The 17,046-nt window shown below is 42.8% G+C and overlaps 1 protein-coding gene across 4 annotated transcripts in view; it reads left to right on the top strand.

Annotated features, from left to right (window-relative positions):
- SASH1 (SAM and SH3 domain containing 1) overlaps positions 1-17,046 on the top strand; it is a 281,301-nt gene that overhangs the window by 241,941 nt on the left and 22,314 nt on the right. For 3 of the 4 annotated variants that reach the window (XM_008006716.3, XM_008006712.3, XM_038000687.2), the window contains 4 exons: positions 1,654-1,786; positions 6,903-7,249; positions 12,860-12,934; positions 15,003-15,146. In XM_008006716.3, the coding sequence (XP_008004907.3) occupies positions 1,654-1,786; positions 6,903-7,249; positions 12,860-12,934; positions 15,003-15,146 (699 nt within the window). Of the gene's footprint in view, positions 1-804; positions 1,492-1,653; positions 1,787-6,902; positions 7,250-12,859; positions 12,935-15,002; positions 15,147-17,046 lie in introns of those variants that run through there. The other variant, XM_073022560.1, reaches the window with a different exon arrangement.

The following is a 17,046-nucleotide window of genomic DNA, read 5'->3' on the forward strand; positions in this document are numbered from 1 at the left end:
AGTTTTAAGCCTAATTGCCAGCATCCAGTGTAGCTTCTCCCCTGGGAGTCCAGTTCCCATTCTTTATTACCAGGTAACCAGTACTTAGCTTTAATTCTGACTCTTGCAGGCAACATTTTATCTAGGAATTTTAGAGAAATTGGACATAGATATCGACACACTTTACAGAAGAGAAGTCTGAGAAACACTCCTGCCTGGTGACTTGCTGATGTTAGGTTTATAGTTAACCATAAGTGGGTAAACAGTTTGCTGATAGTCATACAGGGAGAAAGTCCCATGGCTCCATGCCTTGAGTTTCAGGGTGAGGACAGAGGCCAGGAAATCTGTTGTTTATATCCCTTACTATCCTTGTACTAATGTTTGTGCCACAGTGCAAAGAGGACTCACAACATGCACCATTTTTATGCCTAAGTAACGCATAGAAACTCTACCTCTTCTTCTCTTGAGGTATTATCTGCAACTCTTGCTTATCTGTTTTATTGTCTGTAACACTGAGATTAGTGAGAGCTTTTCTTCAGGAGAAAAGTCTCTACATTAGACTCGTGTTCAGAGATGGGGCTTGTTTTTGTTTTGTGTGTTCGTTTGGGGCATTTGTCTTCCTACTATTCCATGAACGGGGTTGGAGGAAATGGAGAGAAGGTTGTTGTCAGGACATGCGATGTGAGCTGAAATTGCTCATCCGCTGCACAGGGTGTGCCGAGGCGGCTGCTCCCAGGCCTGCCCACGCACCAGTGCTGCACGCTCATTTAGCCGGAGACCTCTTTTGCTGTTTCACATTTTGAACAGATACAACAGACGAAGCTGCATATTGAATGTTGGAGCTGACTTAGAAATGAAACCCTCATTTCGTTCACAAGGAAAGGATTGTTTTTAGCCTGGGTCACTGCTGCAGAGAGAGATTTTTTTTCCCTCTCTCTGTAATGTTTGATACTTGAGGGAAAACAGCTGGGCCTGAGCATGCTGACTCCCTGCAAAGTGCAATGGGCTGTGGGGAATATGGACTGTACTGTATGGCTGAAAGGTCAGCCTTTTCCCTTGTCTCTCTTGGAGGAATGCAGGGTCTGTCCTCACATTCGCCTTGTGATCCCTTAGAAGGAGCCGGGAGAGGCGGAAGGGCTGGCTGCAATGTGGCAGACAGTCTTAGCCAATGGGATAGAAGAGGCTGTTTGCATCTCTTTCCCTTTCCTGCCCTGCTGTTTTTGATTTTTGGGGGAGGGCTGGAAAAAGTCAACAGAATTTTGGTTTGGAGAAGTAGTTGATGACCACGTTAAACAGCAAGTCCTGATGGGCCAGACAGATGAGAGCCTGACCCAAACCACAGCAGTGAAACTGGAATTACAGGGCCAGCATTGGAGGGAGAGTCCTGCCGGAGTCCTCCTAAAAGAGGACAAAGAAGTAATTGAGACAGATGCCCCCACAGGCCAGTGGAGGGCAAGGATGTGTGTTTCGGTGCCTAGGACCTAATTCTACCCCGAATTAGACCTTAAGATGGTATGTGGTGCTTTGTAAACCTCTTGGGCAAATTTGTTGGTTCCCCAAGTTCAGCAACAGAGCTGCCGAGGATCAGACTGGCAGCAAGGCCAGCTATATCCAGCCGCACAGGCAAAGCTTGGAGCAATTACCTGATTAACTTTTCCTTTGTTTCTTTGCCAGTCAAGAGAACAATCGGATGATGAGACCGAGGAGTCGGTGAAGTTTAAGAGGTTACACAAGCTGGTAAACTCCACTCGCAGAGTCAGAAAGAAACTAATTAGGGTGGAAGAAATGAAAAAACCCAGCACTGAAGGTAAAAAAAAAAAAAAAAAAAAGGCCAACTCCACCCTGGTTATTCCAAAAGAAATCATTTGGGGTCAGTTTCTCAGTAGAAAAGGGATACGATTTCAAGTGGAAAATGCGTTGAGCTCTGGCTACATCTGGCAGAACTGTGCCTGTCAGAAGAGTGGTGCTCAGATGCGATGATGTGATGGAATGAAAGGTCCTGGTGTCAGGCGTTTGCGGTGCTTAGTCATTTAAATTTAAAAGATGGGAAATGGAAATTTTCTCGAAGTGTAGTGTAGCTTCCTGTATGAGCTTATACCATTTTATATAAACTTTCTAACTTTTTCACATGAGTCTCCAATCCCAAAAAGGACTATGGTTCTTGCTCAGTGAATTTAGATCAAATTTCATATACGTACATTTTGAAGAAATGCCTAATAATCAAAGCACCTAATATCCCTTTCAGTTTCTCAGGGATGATTTGTTCTTCCTGTAGAGAGTCTCAAGTCTCAATTCAAATGGGGGCTTTAAGGACCTAGGATTCTAAGGGAATCTTTAAGACTTGTATTGCTGGAGTTAGCCAGGTGAAACAATAATGTCAAAAGAGACATCAACTTGGATTTATTGAAATGAATAGTTAGCCTTTGAAGTATCATTATGACAGTTCAAATCTCAACCTTATTCATCTCTCTCGTTAGTAATGTGCATTTGCAGTATCTTATAAATTCTCCCCAAAAAGGTAAAATAAAAAAGTAAGATTTTTCTGTTTGAAAAATGATAATAATTGAATTGGATAAAAATACTGGAAAGAATATGCTTTAAAAAAAAGCGCATTACTTGTTAAAATGTCATATCTACATTGTGAGGAATTCCAAATTTTAACATGTAGGTTTTAAAATTATTTCTGTAGAGGCATTTTTGTTATATAGAAATAAAATAAAGTCATGTAAAGAAATGAATTTCCCCTTATTTGCAAAGATCAGGGTTTTTTGTTTGTATTGCTGCTTTTAATTTGTGTTTGCTATTATTCATGGGTTTAAATCCCTTAGAATAATACTGAAGCTAAGTGGGTAACTGTGAGAGAATGGGCATTAGAAGGGAAAAGAAAAACATAGGGAGAGAAATCAGCTTTATGGCCAATTTCGTAAACTAGGGTTGTTTTCAATTCTGGGGTTTCATAAGGGTATCTTTTTGCGTGGTAATTCTGTTTACATTTGGATACAATGCTGATTTTACGTTTGGGTGTTTTAATACCTGCCCACCAGTTGTGAATTCCACAGTATTGAATGTACCCTGTGGCGACCGTTACTGCAATCACAGACAGTGTCAGTTGGTACTGTTAGGGAGAACCATATGGGATTGCCAACATTCAACTTTAAGGGCACACTTTGTAACAAATCTCATGAACACTCGGCCAAAATCAAGTCTCAAATATAACAAATAGATGGGTGGGGTTCATCCATAACTGAGATAATGTGGGTAAAGTACCTAGTCCTGGGCCTGTTCCCCAGTGGGCCCTTCACACATGATAGTGGTGTGTTAAGGCAGCCTTTCCACTAGAATAACATGATTAAAAATACAAACATTGTAATTTGCATATTTATGTCAGAATAAATCAGTCCAACTATCTTTGAGAGGCATTGGTTGAAAAGGAAAAATATACCGAAAGGGGTAACTCTAGAGTAAAAAGTAATAACCATATGGAATTCTGGCTCTGAACTTTAATTTATCTGGACACAAATCAGGCTTCCCAGATGGAAGACGGATTTAGTGAGCTCCAATCCTAAGGTACACTCTGGCATCTGATGAGTCAGGGAGCTGAGTTGCCATTGGCCAAGCTCACCGTCTTCTCAGGAGAGGCCCCAGGTGTGTGTGTTGCTCAAGGCGCCTGCTTTGGGTTACCTCCCAATTCCCTGCTAAACTGGAACTTCCTCCAACCCCTGCACAACAGAGAACTCTCTGAGGGTCCTCACTGGCAGTGGTACTTGGAAGAGGCTACCTTGGCCCCTGTCCATCTCGCAGAGCAGGAAGGATTCATACTCCAGGAGGCGCCCCCCCAACTCCCCCGCCCTTGGACTTACAAAGGGTTGATCCTTTAACTTCCTGCGTGCCTGTGCTAATACCAAGTTGTCTGTATGATAATGATCATGTATTGAGGGCATGCCACGTGCCGGGCACTTTCCCAAACACTTTAGATTTTATGTTCTCTTTAATGTCATCCTCAGAATGGCTACCAGCAGTAAGCACTTACACCATCCTCATTTCACGAATGAGGAAACTGAGACTCCAAGAGGCTGAGTAATTGACTCCTGGCCCCTCAGCCAGCCAGCAGAAGGCCCAGCACGACGTCCAGGCATTCTGCTTCCTGACAGCTGCGTGTTCTCACTCCGCTGCCACCTCCCTCCCCCACCAGGTCTGAAGTCCTTGGAGAGCCAGGAGAGAGATCAGTTCTTCACTCACTCTCACCCTTGCACCCTGGGTTTCAAGTCCTTATCCTGGCATGGACAACCCTGGCCAGTCTTTAATCTAGGCTACATCAGTGCCCTTTACCTGCCCATTTCTGTGTCTTTGCCGTAGAATGGACACCCTTCCTTCCCTCATTGCTCGCACTCAGTTCTCTCCAGGAATGAATCACCAGTTTTGTAGAAAGCTTTTCAGCTCATGCAGCACCTTCACGTAACTCTTTCATGAGGATAATGTTTACTGTTATCATCACAACAGCTTTGCCAGGGATATTATGGAAAGATAGGTAGGCATTATTACAGATGAGGAAACAGAGCCTCAGAGCCAGGAAGAAATTGCCCAAGGTTATGGAACTGTGAGTGGCAGAGTCGGGCTGGATGCAGAGCATACCCCTGAGTTCCTGGCATTAAGTCAGCCCATAGCCTACCTCTCTCCTCCTGCCAAAATCACCTTGCCTTTGGTAAGCCGGTCTCAGCTGAAGAAGATAGATGGAGGCCTTCATGTGAAGCAAATCCCAGCAAATGTGATGGAGTGAGCTCATCTTGAAGGTCACTCTTCCAGTAGGAGAGTTGTATGCTTACGTCAGAGAAGGATGAGAGAAGAAATGCTCCAAGTTCAAGCAGTCCAGGTCAAGGTTGGGATTCTAGGCCACTGGTCAGGCCCAGTGCACTACAGCCTGCACTACGGGAGGCCTGCCCTCAGCACCAGCAGATGCAGCCTCTTGGGAAGCATTTACTACATATCCCTCACAATCCCTTACCAGATGCTGACTTTCCTGAACCCGAGAATAGAGCTACATTCGTCATGGACATGCGTTCACCAGCTGGTTCCAGACTCAGATGTGACACCAAAGTATTGGAATCTCTGACGACAGTCCTAAGCACAGAGCCCAGAAAATGTCCAAAACAGCTGCTGAGTGACAGATCCTTAGGATACGCAGGGTGGACTCACCTGAATTCTCTGAAACCCCTTAGGACTGTGGGTGGAGAAGGGCCTTTGCACATCTGCATGGACACCTGGGCAGATGGTGAAGCCACACCCACACTCGACTTCTTTAATAAAGAAGTCCATGGTTGGGCTGCCCCTGCCACAGGTTGTGCCTCTAGTCCTGGCTCAGTCACTTCTTCTTGGAAGTGGAGGGTAGACTGTAACTAGAAGAGGTTGCCGTTTTTATTTCCAACAGCATAAGAACCCTTGGTCTTCACACCTTGTCAGTCAGGTGTCCCGAGGAAGGAGCGGGAAACTTCCAGGGTATTTGTACCCTGCCTCTGGACTGGTGAATTTCTGTTAGAACCCCAAATCCTGCCTTTAAAGTCCCCCTGAAAGATCCCTGAACAATTCTTCAGGGGACTCTAGGCCAGGCAGATTTTTACATCTTCTTTCCCACTTCCCACCCTCCCCACCAACGTCTGCTGGACATGAATGTAAAGTTGACCTTTGGTTGTATTTAATAGCAGCTGTTCTTTTTTTCGTTTTTGTTAGATTTGTACCTATAAATCCCATCAATTGGGAAAGTAAGCCATTTTTAGAATTTTAAAGGACTGCTGCCGTTCTTTCCCCCTCTGAGTTTTGCTCTGAACTGAACATAGCTCCCCTTTTCTCTGACATTTACCACACACTGGCGCCCTCGTCCCAGCTGGTATATTTAGTGCCATCCTTCTGTTCCAAGGAACTTTTCCTTTTTTCCTCTTCACAATTCAGCGGGTGGAAAGCTGCAGAGCTCAAAGTTTCCCTATAATTAAAGGGACACAGCCAGTTGGGATCGCTACACCCACAGTTTGACCTACTTCTTTTCTCACATCTGTTCACATAACACATGCGGAAAAGAACTCGGTTTTCCTGCCAGCAAGTCCAAACCTTTCCACTGGGCTCTGGAGGGCTTGGCTTGCCACCTGGCTCCAGTGAGGGCTTCAAGAGCTGGAATCCCTGAGACCAGTGGGACCCTGGAGCTGCCTGCGTGTCAGGGCCCTTAAACGCCCTTGTTGCTTCCTAGCGAGGCCTGAGTTGATGGGAGTATCTGGCCGGGATCAGCGAGTTTCCTGACTTTTTACATTTGGCCTGTCAGCTGGAGATGATTTGTCAGTCACATTTGCAGGATACAACCCTTTATAGTGTTTCTCCCCACCAAAACTTCCTTGGAGATTTAATCGCTCAAATGGCATATGTACCAATAAAACAATCACTGTCAGCCACATGACATTTATCACACTCCAACTATAAAAAGTCACCAGAGCCAACATAAAGGAGTGCCTTTCAGAAGGGGGAAAGATCCTGATTCCTAGTTTCAGAGGGTTGCATTTACAAACTGGGGAGGGCATTATGTCGAAATGCTAAGGCATATTGTGATTATGGCTAGCTTAGATTTTGCAAATGGCATTTTAAATACGACTGTGAAGGTGTTAGCTCTACAGAGATATTTAAAGAAGGAGAAAACACATCTGAAACCTTTTAACGTTAAGCTCATGTGAAACCATATATTTTCACAGTATATTTTCATTTTTCTGTACATATGTAAGTGGGAGCTGGGTTTATAAAGAGGGTCGTGATAGGGAGAAAGATATTGCTGTGGGCTAGCTATCTATATGGGCTAGCTTATGTTTTGCAGGGTGGTGGGTGTAAAGAAAGACGTATGCAAGAATGCAAAGGTGTGTTCACAAGAGATGCTGTTGGTTTCCCTCCAGGTGGGGAGGAGCACGTGTTCGAGAATTCGCCGGTCCTGGATGAACGGTCCGCCCTCTACTCTGGTGTGCACAAGAAGCCTTTTTTCTTTGATGGCTCTCCTGAGAAACCTCCCGAAGATGACTCAGACTCTCTCACCACGTCTCCATCCTCCAGCAGCCTGGACACCTGGGGGGCTGGCCGGAAGTTGGTCAAAACTTTCAGCAAAGGAGAGAGTCGGGGCCTGATTAAGCCCCCCAAGAAGATGGGGACATTCTTCTCCTACCCAGAAGAAGAAAAGGCCCAGAAAGTGTCCCGCTCCCTCACCGAGGGGGAGATGAAGAAGAGTCTCGGGTCCCTGAGCCACGGGGTAAGTACGGATGGTGTTTGCTTCTATGACAACCACCGTCGCAGGCACCACCTTCTGGTGTCCCTGGAGGAGTTTCAGAGTGTCCGGAAGCAAATCCGCTTGAAGAAAACGGATACTAATTATTCCTGTTCTAGAGCTTTTCTCTGCCAGCGTCCCTCCAGAAAAGGCACCACCAGCACCACCTGTGACCTGCAGCTGCTCCGGCAGAAAGGCAAAGGGGGCGGGAGCTGTGGCTTCCCCGGCAGGAGGGTGCGGGGGCGCACCTCGGTCAGCGAGTTCAATATCACCTACGTGGTGGAGAGGAGCCTGTACAGCCACCTGAACCTGACCCAGCTAGTGCGGCCTGCCTCAGACAGGACCCTGAGCAAGGCTGAGAGACAGGACCTGAGGCGGTGCCTGCTGGAGGAGGATGAGGAGGCAAAGAGGAAGTGGGCCGCCACGGTCGACCGCTGTACTAAAAGGGTTCTCTTGAGAATCCACCAGAAGTCTGTGAGTCACAAAGATGGTCCCGAGGACGGCCTTGTCATTTCTGTGATGTGCAGTCAAGCATTATGGCCTTTCTTCTGCGGGGACTGGCTTTCTCCCCTCTCTCCTGCTCATGATGTCAGGGCACATCCCACCATCACCTTCAATTTCAAATCCTGCTTTCACTTCCAGGCAACTTTCACCTTCTCTTCCATTTCTCCTCTTGTCAGATGAAGCTGTTTGAGTGCCCATTAAAATAAGCATTGAAGCTGATCCAGAGAGGGGCTTCCAGGGTACAGGGGTGGGGTTTGGCTGCCTCCAGGAGTGACTGTCTTGATTCTCGGCCATTGTGTTACTTGACCTCAAAGAAGCTGATTCAAAACAGAAGGGCATTTCACCCTGGAAAGAGATGCTTGCTCTTGGTTTTAAAATTAAAGCAATAGGAGCAGGCTCATGGAAAAACTGCCATCATCACAGTCACCAATTCGGTGATTTGAAAACATTATAAAGCACATTTATATTATTAGTAGAGGCAAGCAGAAAGTTGGTAAATCCAACAACAAAAATGGGAGCCTTTTTGTTTTACTTAAGTCTATTCAATGTTCTTATCTTTATAAACAAATCAACATTTGGAAATGCCTTCCCCTAGCCTATAGATTCTTCTGTACTCAGCAAGGAATGAAGTACTCACTTTGAAAGAATAGGGGATGTTTTTCACTTTTAATACTGGCTGATCAGAGACCTAGTAAGATTTATTTTCAAGGCATGACTTACTTTGAACTTCAGAATATAGATATTTTTCCTTCTGAAATTCCCACCTAACTTTTAGTTTGCACAGTGGCCCATATAAAATGGTGCACAATGAGGAAGTACAGCTCTTGGCCCTCTGTCACCTGGCACCTTGCTTGATCTGCTCAGGACGGTTGGCTGTGGGCCCTTTTAAAGATCTGAAAGAGTAGAGTATCCTTCAATAGTGGTTTTCCCAGGGGGCCTTCACATTCATGAACAGGATGTTCTTCCCCAGACGATTAGTGTAATTTAAATTCATTCAGTCGGGTTCTGCTTTTGTGAAAGTAAAGATGGATTGGTCAATGCCATTCTTAAAACGACTTTCTCTGTTGTAAAAGAATCGTTAGGTCCTTCCTAGCCCCTGGATTTCCCAAGTATTTCCACGTGTTGACTTCCTCCCTAGATCTTATTTTCTGTCCTTTGATATTCGTGTAATTCTTGCAATACTTTTAATACTGCTAGTATGTAGCGGGAACTTTTCTTCTGTCTCTTTCTGTATCATGGCAACAGTTTTTCATTGATTGAGTTTTTGCTTTAGAATAACAATTCTCTTTCTCACTCATTCAGCCTCTGGTTTGCTCTGACTCACAATATTTTGAAAAATAACCAGTCTTAGTTTTATGTATTTATTTTTTACTTTCAGAAGTGTTCTGCCCAGTTCGTCTGCTCTTATACCTTTTGACATGACCTTGATAGAACAGACCCACTTCTTCTGTTAATTGATGACTCACCTCTGAGTTTACATCATGTAATACTGAGAATTTTCCCAATTTGAGCACCTTGAATTGTTGATGTGCCTCTCATGTTACTTATTGTCAGATTCATACTATAACTCCATGAGGGCTTTGTCTCTAGAAGTTATATTTCTGAGATTTGTGCTAGTTAGCGTTATGGACCAGTGATTAATTCTTCACTGACATTGAGTATAGACATCTGGGCAAGCTCATTTCCAGGCACCACCCCCACCTAACGTGCTGTTGTGTAATCCCTCCAGGCACCACCTGCACCTAACGTGCTGTTGTGTAATCCCTATCTCAAGTATCAGTCTGAAGCTGAGTATTTTTAAAATACTGTGAGCCTGAGACAGTAATGGACAGTTTCAACACTTGTAAAACTATGTGTTCAATAGGAAGTTATATATTTGTATATTCCTTTTCTTGTAGTACAGTTGTACAATCAAAATTTAACTTTCTAATTATCCAGAGAATGTAAGAGGAAATAAGCATTCTATCTTACAATAGAAATAACTCTTTTAAAAAGGGACTAATTTTATTTCTTTGCTAGATTTATTTAAAAAGTTATTTTCCATTCTCCTTGTCATGTATTTCTTTCATTTTATCTAAAAGTTTCCTTTATTCTTCAACCTCAATCTCTTTGTCTTTCAAAAATGCCATATTTGCTTGATGAAACCTCAGGGAAATGATAATGCTTTGTATTCACTGGAAGTGGTCACTTGTCTCGTATTTTATTTGGTCATTCAATTTTTGTTTGAGAGAACAGACATGCATGACATTTTGCAATTTTGTCCATTTTTAAATTCAACCCCAAAATATGTGTTTCCAACTGCATGACCATTCCATTGACTAGCTCTCCTCATCCCAAGCATCTATCTAAAGTGTTTTTATAATTATCAGTACAGGAGGTGTATGAACTAAAAAAACTTCATTTAGGCTTCATTTATTTAGGTCATCAATGTTAAAGGCTGGTTGATATACTGATTTATTTTTTATGAGTCTCTTTACAGACCATTTTCTCTTTTGAAGGAATGCTGTTAAAGAACTACTTGATCTTATACAAAAAGCTATAAATTAATTCAAGCAATCTTTATTGTTATATTCTTTGTCACTCCTCCACTGTTAAAAAGAATCAATTCCAGATATCTTAGTCTATCATTGGAAGAGGTTTTAGTTGGTAGTTAAGAAAACTAGTCCATTCTTTAAGTTTTTCATTTTAGAAATAAAGGCATACAATAGGCATATGAAAACTTAAATGAGATTCTAATTTATTGCAGTAATAGTTTCCACATAAATTCTTTGTCAGTTATTTCATATGCATCAGAAATAACTTGGGCTCCAACATTGCAGTAGATGCTGTAGTTTAAAGCAGGGACATGCAAAACCATACAATAATGAGGCATCTGGGCGCCATACCGTGTCTGTGAAGCCCTGAGTCACAGGAAAGAAACTAGAATAAAATCACTGCTTTTGCAAGAAGGAGGAAATGTACATGGCATCATAAGCTGGAAAGAGAAAGTTAATGTTAAAAATTAGCCTTGAGAGGTGGTCATAACATTGCTTACCCAGTTAGGTGATTTGGTGAATATATTTGTGTAGAAAGGTTTTTCTCTTTCTATAGAATAGATATAGGTCCAGTTAAGTTGACGATAAAAGAAATCACATTGCTCATTGATATTTAATATAGAATTAGGATAATGTCTATTAGAAAATAAATTGGTAGTAGATTATTTAAAACAACAGCAGCAGCAGCACTGGTGAAGAAGAACAGCTCTGAGTCATCCTGATGTTGGTTGTCATGAAATGCTTTCCTTATCTTTTGGCCTTCCCGTGTACCCCAATGGCCATCTCTCACTTTGTGGCCCATTCCTGGTGTGCTCCGATTTTATAGTTGAACTCCCAGATTAGATTGTAAGGCCCAGAACAGAGCTCCACCTCTGCATTTGCATATTTATAATGTTAACTAAGCCTCAACTTCAATATCACAGCTGCCAGGATGACTACCACATTCTCAGTACAGCCTTAATGAAAAGTAATGGAAGAAACCAGCATTTCGTAGAGTGTATGCCTTGTGCCAGGCAGTGCGCTAGAAGGCTTCAAACGTGATATAAGTATTATTTTAATAAGGAATCTAAAGCTCAGAGAGTGTAAGTACTTTACCTGAGATCACACAGCAAGTAAGTGGCAGAACCAGGATTTGCGTCTAGATTTTTGTGATTTCAAAAACCTAGGCATTTTCCTTCTAGGATGTTTCTACTTTATCAATTCAGTTAATTTTATATATATATATATTTTAAAATAAATAAGCAATGCTTATAGTATATTAGGTTGGTGCAAAAGTAATCAAAGTTTTTGCCATTGAAAATAATGGCAAAACCGCAATTATTTTTGCACCAACCTAATACATTGTAATTTTCTGTTCATTTCTTCCATTTAATAGTTGTTCATTAGACTTCTCTGAGAAACTGGTAATACAAAATATTGAACCCTGAATCTACAATTAAACTTTCATTACTGATGTTTAAAAAAGATAATTAGTTGTAACATTAATGTGCGTTGCGGGGCGCAGGGTGGTCACTCAGAGGCTCTTACTAGAAAAACAGCAGTGAATTTGAACCAAGTTCTGCAAATACAAAAATCACTAAGATATAAGCTGTTCCATGAAAAAAGTTACCAGAAAAACAACAGTGAATTTTAACCGAGTTCTGCAAATACAAAAATCACTAAGGTATAGGCTGTTCCATGAAAAAAGTTACCAGAAAAACAACAGTGAATTTTAACCAAGTTCTGCAAATACAAAAATCACTAAGATATAAGCAGTTCTGTGAAGTTTTGCAACCACCTAAAAGGATAATAAAGTTTTCATTCTTTATAACATCAGTATTTGTCCTATTGAAATTAAAGAGTGTGGTCAAAGACAGTCACCGATTCATCCGTTTTCTTTTTGGGCAAATGTGGCATCTTCATTCACTGAGAGAAAAGGGTCATCATTACTTAACTTGGTCAGTTAGATGGGAAAGTTACCAGCGTTTTTGGCTAGGATGGGGAAGCAGTGAGTGAGTAATTCTCTTGGCCTGATTGGACTACTATAAACATAACCTTTCCCCCTCCTCTTCTCAGCGATTTAAAACTAAACAAAATGAAAGTCTGTTTGAAAAGCTTGCTGTTGGTGTCAGAGCCATGGGATTTTAGACCTGGGTTTTCAGGATGCCTGAGCACATGGATCCTCTAACACATATCCCTTCATTCTCTCTACTGAATGTAGCTGATGTTAGGGGAAGTTCTGTGCTGGAGACAGGGAATCTCACAGCACTGGACTCATGGAGGGTTTTGTTGTTGTTGTTTTTTAGGCTTTTTTTAAGTGGTTGGTTTTTGCATGTTAAGAGGATTCTAGACTTCTGGGGTGGGCAGAGTTCCAGTGGCCTGTGAAGGGAAAAATGAGTGAAGTTTCCTTATGACATGACTCATGTGTTTTTTTCTCATCATTTCTCGTGTTCTACTTTCATCCTGTACACGTATTTGTGATTCAGAGATGTCCTGCAAATGGGGACTGTTGGGTTGGTGCACCGCCGGCTGGCTTAAGCATAACTGGAGTTTTTCTGCCCTGCCCTCTTTTCCACAGAGAACCTGCAGTTTTGGAGGATTTGACTTGACAAATCGCTCTCTGCATGTTGGCAGTAATAATTCTGACCCAATGGTGAGTAGCGTCAGAGGAAAGCAAAAGATATGGATTCAGGCGATGAGGCTGACAATAGTTGACCATTGAGCATCTTTGAGAACTGATAGTGGGTACTGTTTTCCTTGGTAATCCTCAGTCACGTTTAGAAAAAAGCTCTATTTCACTCACCTTACGGACTCCACCGTTCCACATGGAATGAATAATGACCAGTCTCACTGCCGTCTCCTTCCCTGAGTAGCACAGTTCCTTTAGTGCCTTTGCTTCCGGTTTTCTTCAAGTAACAAATCCAGATAAGTCTGGCCTCTGTGGTCTGAGTCATTTTGCACATGGCCTTTTCTTCTTGCTAGTTTCTAGCACGTAACTACGACACACCCGTAGTGCCATGAAGTGGAGCCCTGTGGGTATGTGCTGGCATTTTGGAACACCAGTCTTATTACAGGCCCGGTACCTGGCCCTGCATGGCCTATACTAAGCCTAGGGTTTTGTGGTCTGGGGTGTCCTGGAGTGAACTTAGTCTCCATGGAACCAAAGCAGACCAGACCGCTCAGGGATCTGGTGTCAGGTCCAGGTGTCTGCCCCTCAGACCTGCTTTGGGGTCATAGTCCAGGGACAGGCCACCACAGTGGCACACAAGTTTTGTTCCCTGAAGTTTGTTTTCTCAGACCCCAAGGGTGAATGTGAGTCCTTTTTTTTTTTTTTTTTTTTTTTTTTTTGAGACGGAGTCTCGCTTTGTACCCAGACTGGACTGCGGTGGCACAATCTTGTCTTGTCGGCAATCTTGTCTCACTGCAACCTCCGTCCCAATGTAGCAGTTCTCCTGCCTCAGCCTCCCGAGTGGCTGGGATTACGGGCATATGCCACCATGCCCAGATAATTTCTGTATTTTTAGTAGAGATGAGGTTTCTCCATGTTGGCCAGGCTGGTCTTGAACTCCTGACCTTGTGATCCACCTGTCTTGGCCTCCCAAAGTGCTGGGATTACAGGCGTGAGCCACCACGCCCAGCCTTTGGTGAGTCTTATATATAGTTTAGTTTGTCCTTTGCGTTGTGCCATAAAACTATAAAATGAAGATTTTGTATTTCATATTTTTTATGATCATGGGTCAGCTAAAATACCCACCTGGGATGTATATGAAATGTTTTGAAAATTTCCTGGAAGAGATTTAAACTATTTTATTTGGCTATCAAATTATATTGATTCTTAAGCCAATAGTTTTCTGCTGTCAATCTTTTTTAGAAATGAGAGAAAATATGATTTGTTTTCTTTCTCAGAGAAAAGTTTGTTTAAAAAAAAATGCAAACTAGAATGAGAGATGACCACAATCTAGTTTGTTAAGAGAGAAATGTACACACTGAGCACTATAGTGATGGAAATCCAGTCAGATGTTGCTCTTCTAACGAGTGAGCTTAACGATTTGTTCTAACCTCTTTCTCAGGGCAATTCAGTTGTATTATCCCTCTCTTCTCCCTCATTGCTGGGATTACATGAACATAGTAAATCACTTTTTTTTTTTTTGGAGATGGAGTCTCACTCTGTTGCCCAGGCTGGAGTGCAGTGATGCGATCTCGGCTCACTGCAAGCTCCGCCTCCCGGGTTCACGCCATTCCCCTGCTTCAGCCTCCCGAGTAGCTGGGACTACAGGCGCCCGCCACCACGCCCAGCTAATTTTTTGTATTTTTAATAGAGACGGGTTTCACCGTGTTAGTCAGGGTGGTCTCGATCTCCTGACCTCGTGATCCACCTGCCTCAGCCTCCCAAAGGTAAATCACTCTTTACTGATGAAATGCAGTCCCCTTGGGTGTTAAAAATGGCAGGAAAAATGTAACCTGATAAGGATGTACTAAAAGTAAGTAAAATAAAAACTGACTCACATCCCACTGTCAGCAAACAAACAAAAAACCCTAGAGTCAATAAGCTTTCATTTTTAATCAAAGAGATAAATAACAGCACAGAGTTAACACAAGAAAAACTTAAAGATCCTGAGGAATGCCCATATTTCTGAGAGCTAGGACAGTAATGGTTTAAATAATAAAACCTGTCCTTCATCTTTTGCGACCAACAATACTTGCAACATTTTGTTTTACAGGGCAAAGAAGGAGACTTTGTGTACAAAGAAGTCATCAAATCACCTACTGCCTCTCGCATCTCTCTTGGGAAAAAGGTGAAATCAGTGAAAGAGACTATGAGAAAGAGAATGTCTAAAAAATACAGCAGCTCTGTGTCTGAGCAGGTATGTAGCTACCTGGCAGAATGTTCCCTTGGTTCTTCCTGACAAGAAAAGCTGAGGATGGCCCACCTGAGATTTTAAATGGTGCTAAATATACATATTCCTTGGCATTAACCTGCTCCAAGTCCGTGCTTTATTTACATAGAGAAATATTGTATTCAGCACACATTTATTAAGCACTTTGGGCTGTTCAGCACCGTGCTTGGTGCTGGGGAATACAAAATATAGGACTTGCCCTCTATGTACAGACAAGAGAAAGAGACATGTAAAGAAATGGTTACTCTTCAGTGCAATAGGCGTTGTAAATTTGAATGCAAAGGAAGCATTTTATTTTCTAAACTATGCCTTGCTACAGAATGGATGTTACCGGAATCAAACCTAAAACTTTTTTTTTGAACAGCAGACTTGTCGATCATAGCATAAGTTGTTCTAGAAGCACATAGCCAGTCTAAGAAATAAACTCGGAGTTCTTCCTGGGTACCAGACTTTGGTAATAATGTTTCAGAGCGGGGTGTTTTCCCTCATTTGCCCTATCTGTAGCCATGAAGAAAGGTATCACAGAATAGATTTTTCCCCCCTAGATCTATAATTTTGTTGCTAGAAAAATGACTGTTTTTGTCTTAATTACATGGGTGGAGGGAGTAAAGACAGTTGGAGAGCTTGGCCTCAAGGTAATTATGACCATTCGATTTTCAAGACACTCTCCTCCGGCACCTGTACAGCATTCATTTTGTAGCCTGTTGAAGTACCTGTGTATGAGCTGGTTGTCTGCTTGAAATATGTAGGTAATGCAGTTTATCTGCCAAATAAAAACAGCAGTGAAAGCAGACATTTTTGCTCAGCTGCTGCTCTCTGGTGGGCACAGTGAGCTAAAACCAAGCATCTCCCCTATGCGAATGACAACACCACCAGCCTGCCACCCGCCTCACTTGATTCAAACAATGCCTGCATGGCAGCTTCAGTTGATTACAGTGATTCTCATGGGGAAGGGGTGAGAGGGTATCATTTTGCTCCCCCATGCACCCCAGGGCAATGTCTTTCAATGGTCAGACTGGGTTGAGATGAAGTGGAGTAGATATTGCTGACATCTAGAGCGGCAGTGCCCAGTCATTTTGCACCAGGGACTGGTTTTGTGGAAGGCAGTTTTTCCACGGAGCTGGGGTAGGTGGTGGTTTCGGGATGATTCACGTGCATTACATTTATTGTTCACTTTATTTCTATTGTTATTACATTGTAATATATAATAAAGTAATTATACAACTCACCATAATGTAGAATCAGTGGGATCCTGAGCTTGTTTTCCTGCAACTAGATGGTCCCATCTGGGGTGATGGGAGACAGTGACAGATCATCAGGCATTAGATTCTCATAAGGAGTCTGCAACTTAGATGCCTCATGTGCACAATTCACAATAGGATTCGTGCTCCTATGAGAATCTAATGCCACCGCCGATCTGATAGGAAGTGGAGCTCAGACAGTAATGTGAGTAATGGAGAATGGCTGTAAAAACAGATGAAGCTTGGCCTACTCACCCGCCACTCACCTCCTGCTGTGTGGCCCACTTCTTAACAGGCCACAGACGGGTTCTGGTCCATGGCCCGGGAGTTGCAGAATGCTGATCTAGAGGATAGAGGCCAGGGACACTGCCAAACATCCTAGCATAGATAGGACGGTCCCCACAGCAAAGAACTGTCCATCCAAAATGATCAGTGCTCAGGCTCAGAAACCGTGGCTTATTAGACCTGCAGGAGATGTTGGACTACCTTCAGTGTGTCTTATCCACGATTGTTTTCTTTATTCTTTTCATTCTCTTGTCCCTATGGATGAGGGAGTGATAGTGGTTCTGTATTTCTTCCCAGCAATGAAGCAGTCAGCATGCTAGTGAAAGCATGATACTAATTTA

Source organism: Chlorocebus sabaeus, chromosome 13 (genome assembly GCF_047675955.1).
Source record: "Chlorocebus sabaeus isolate Y175 chromosome 13, mChlSab1.0.hap1, whole genome shotgun sequence".
NCBI classification, from domain to species: Eukaryota; Metazoa; Chordata; class Mammalia; order Primates; family Cercopithecidae; genus Chlorocebus; species Chlorocebus sabaeus.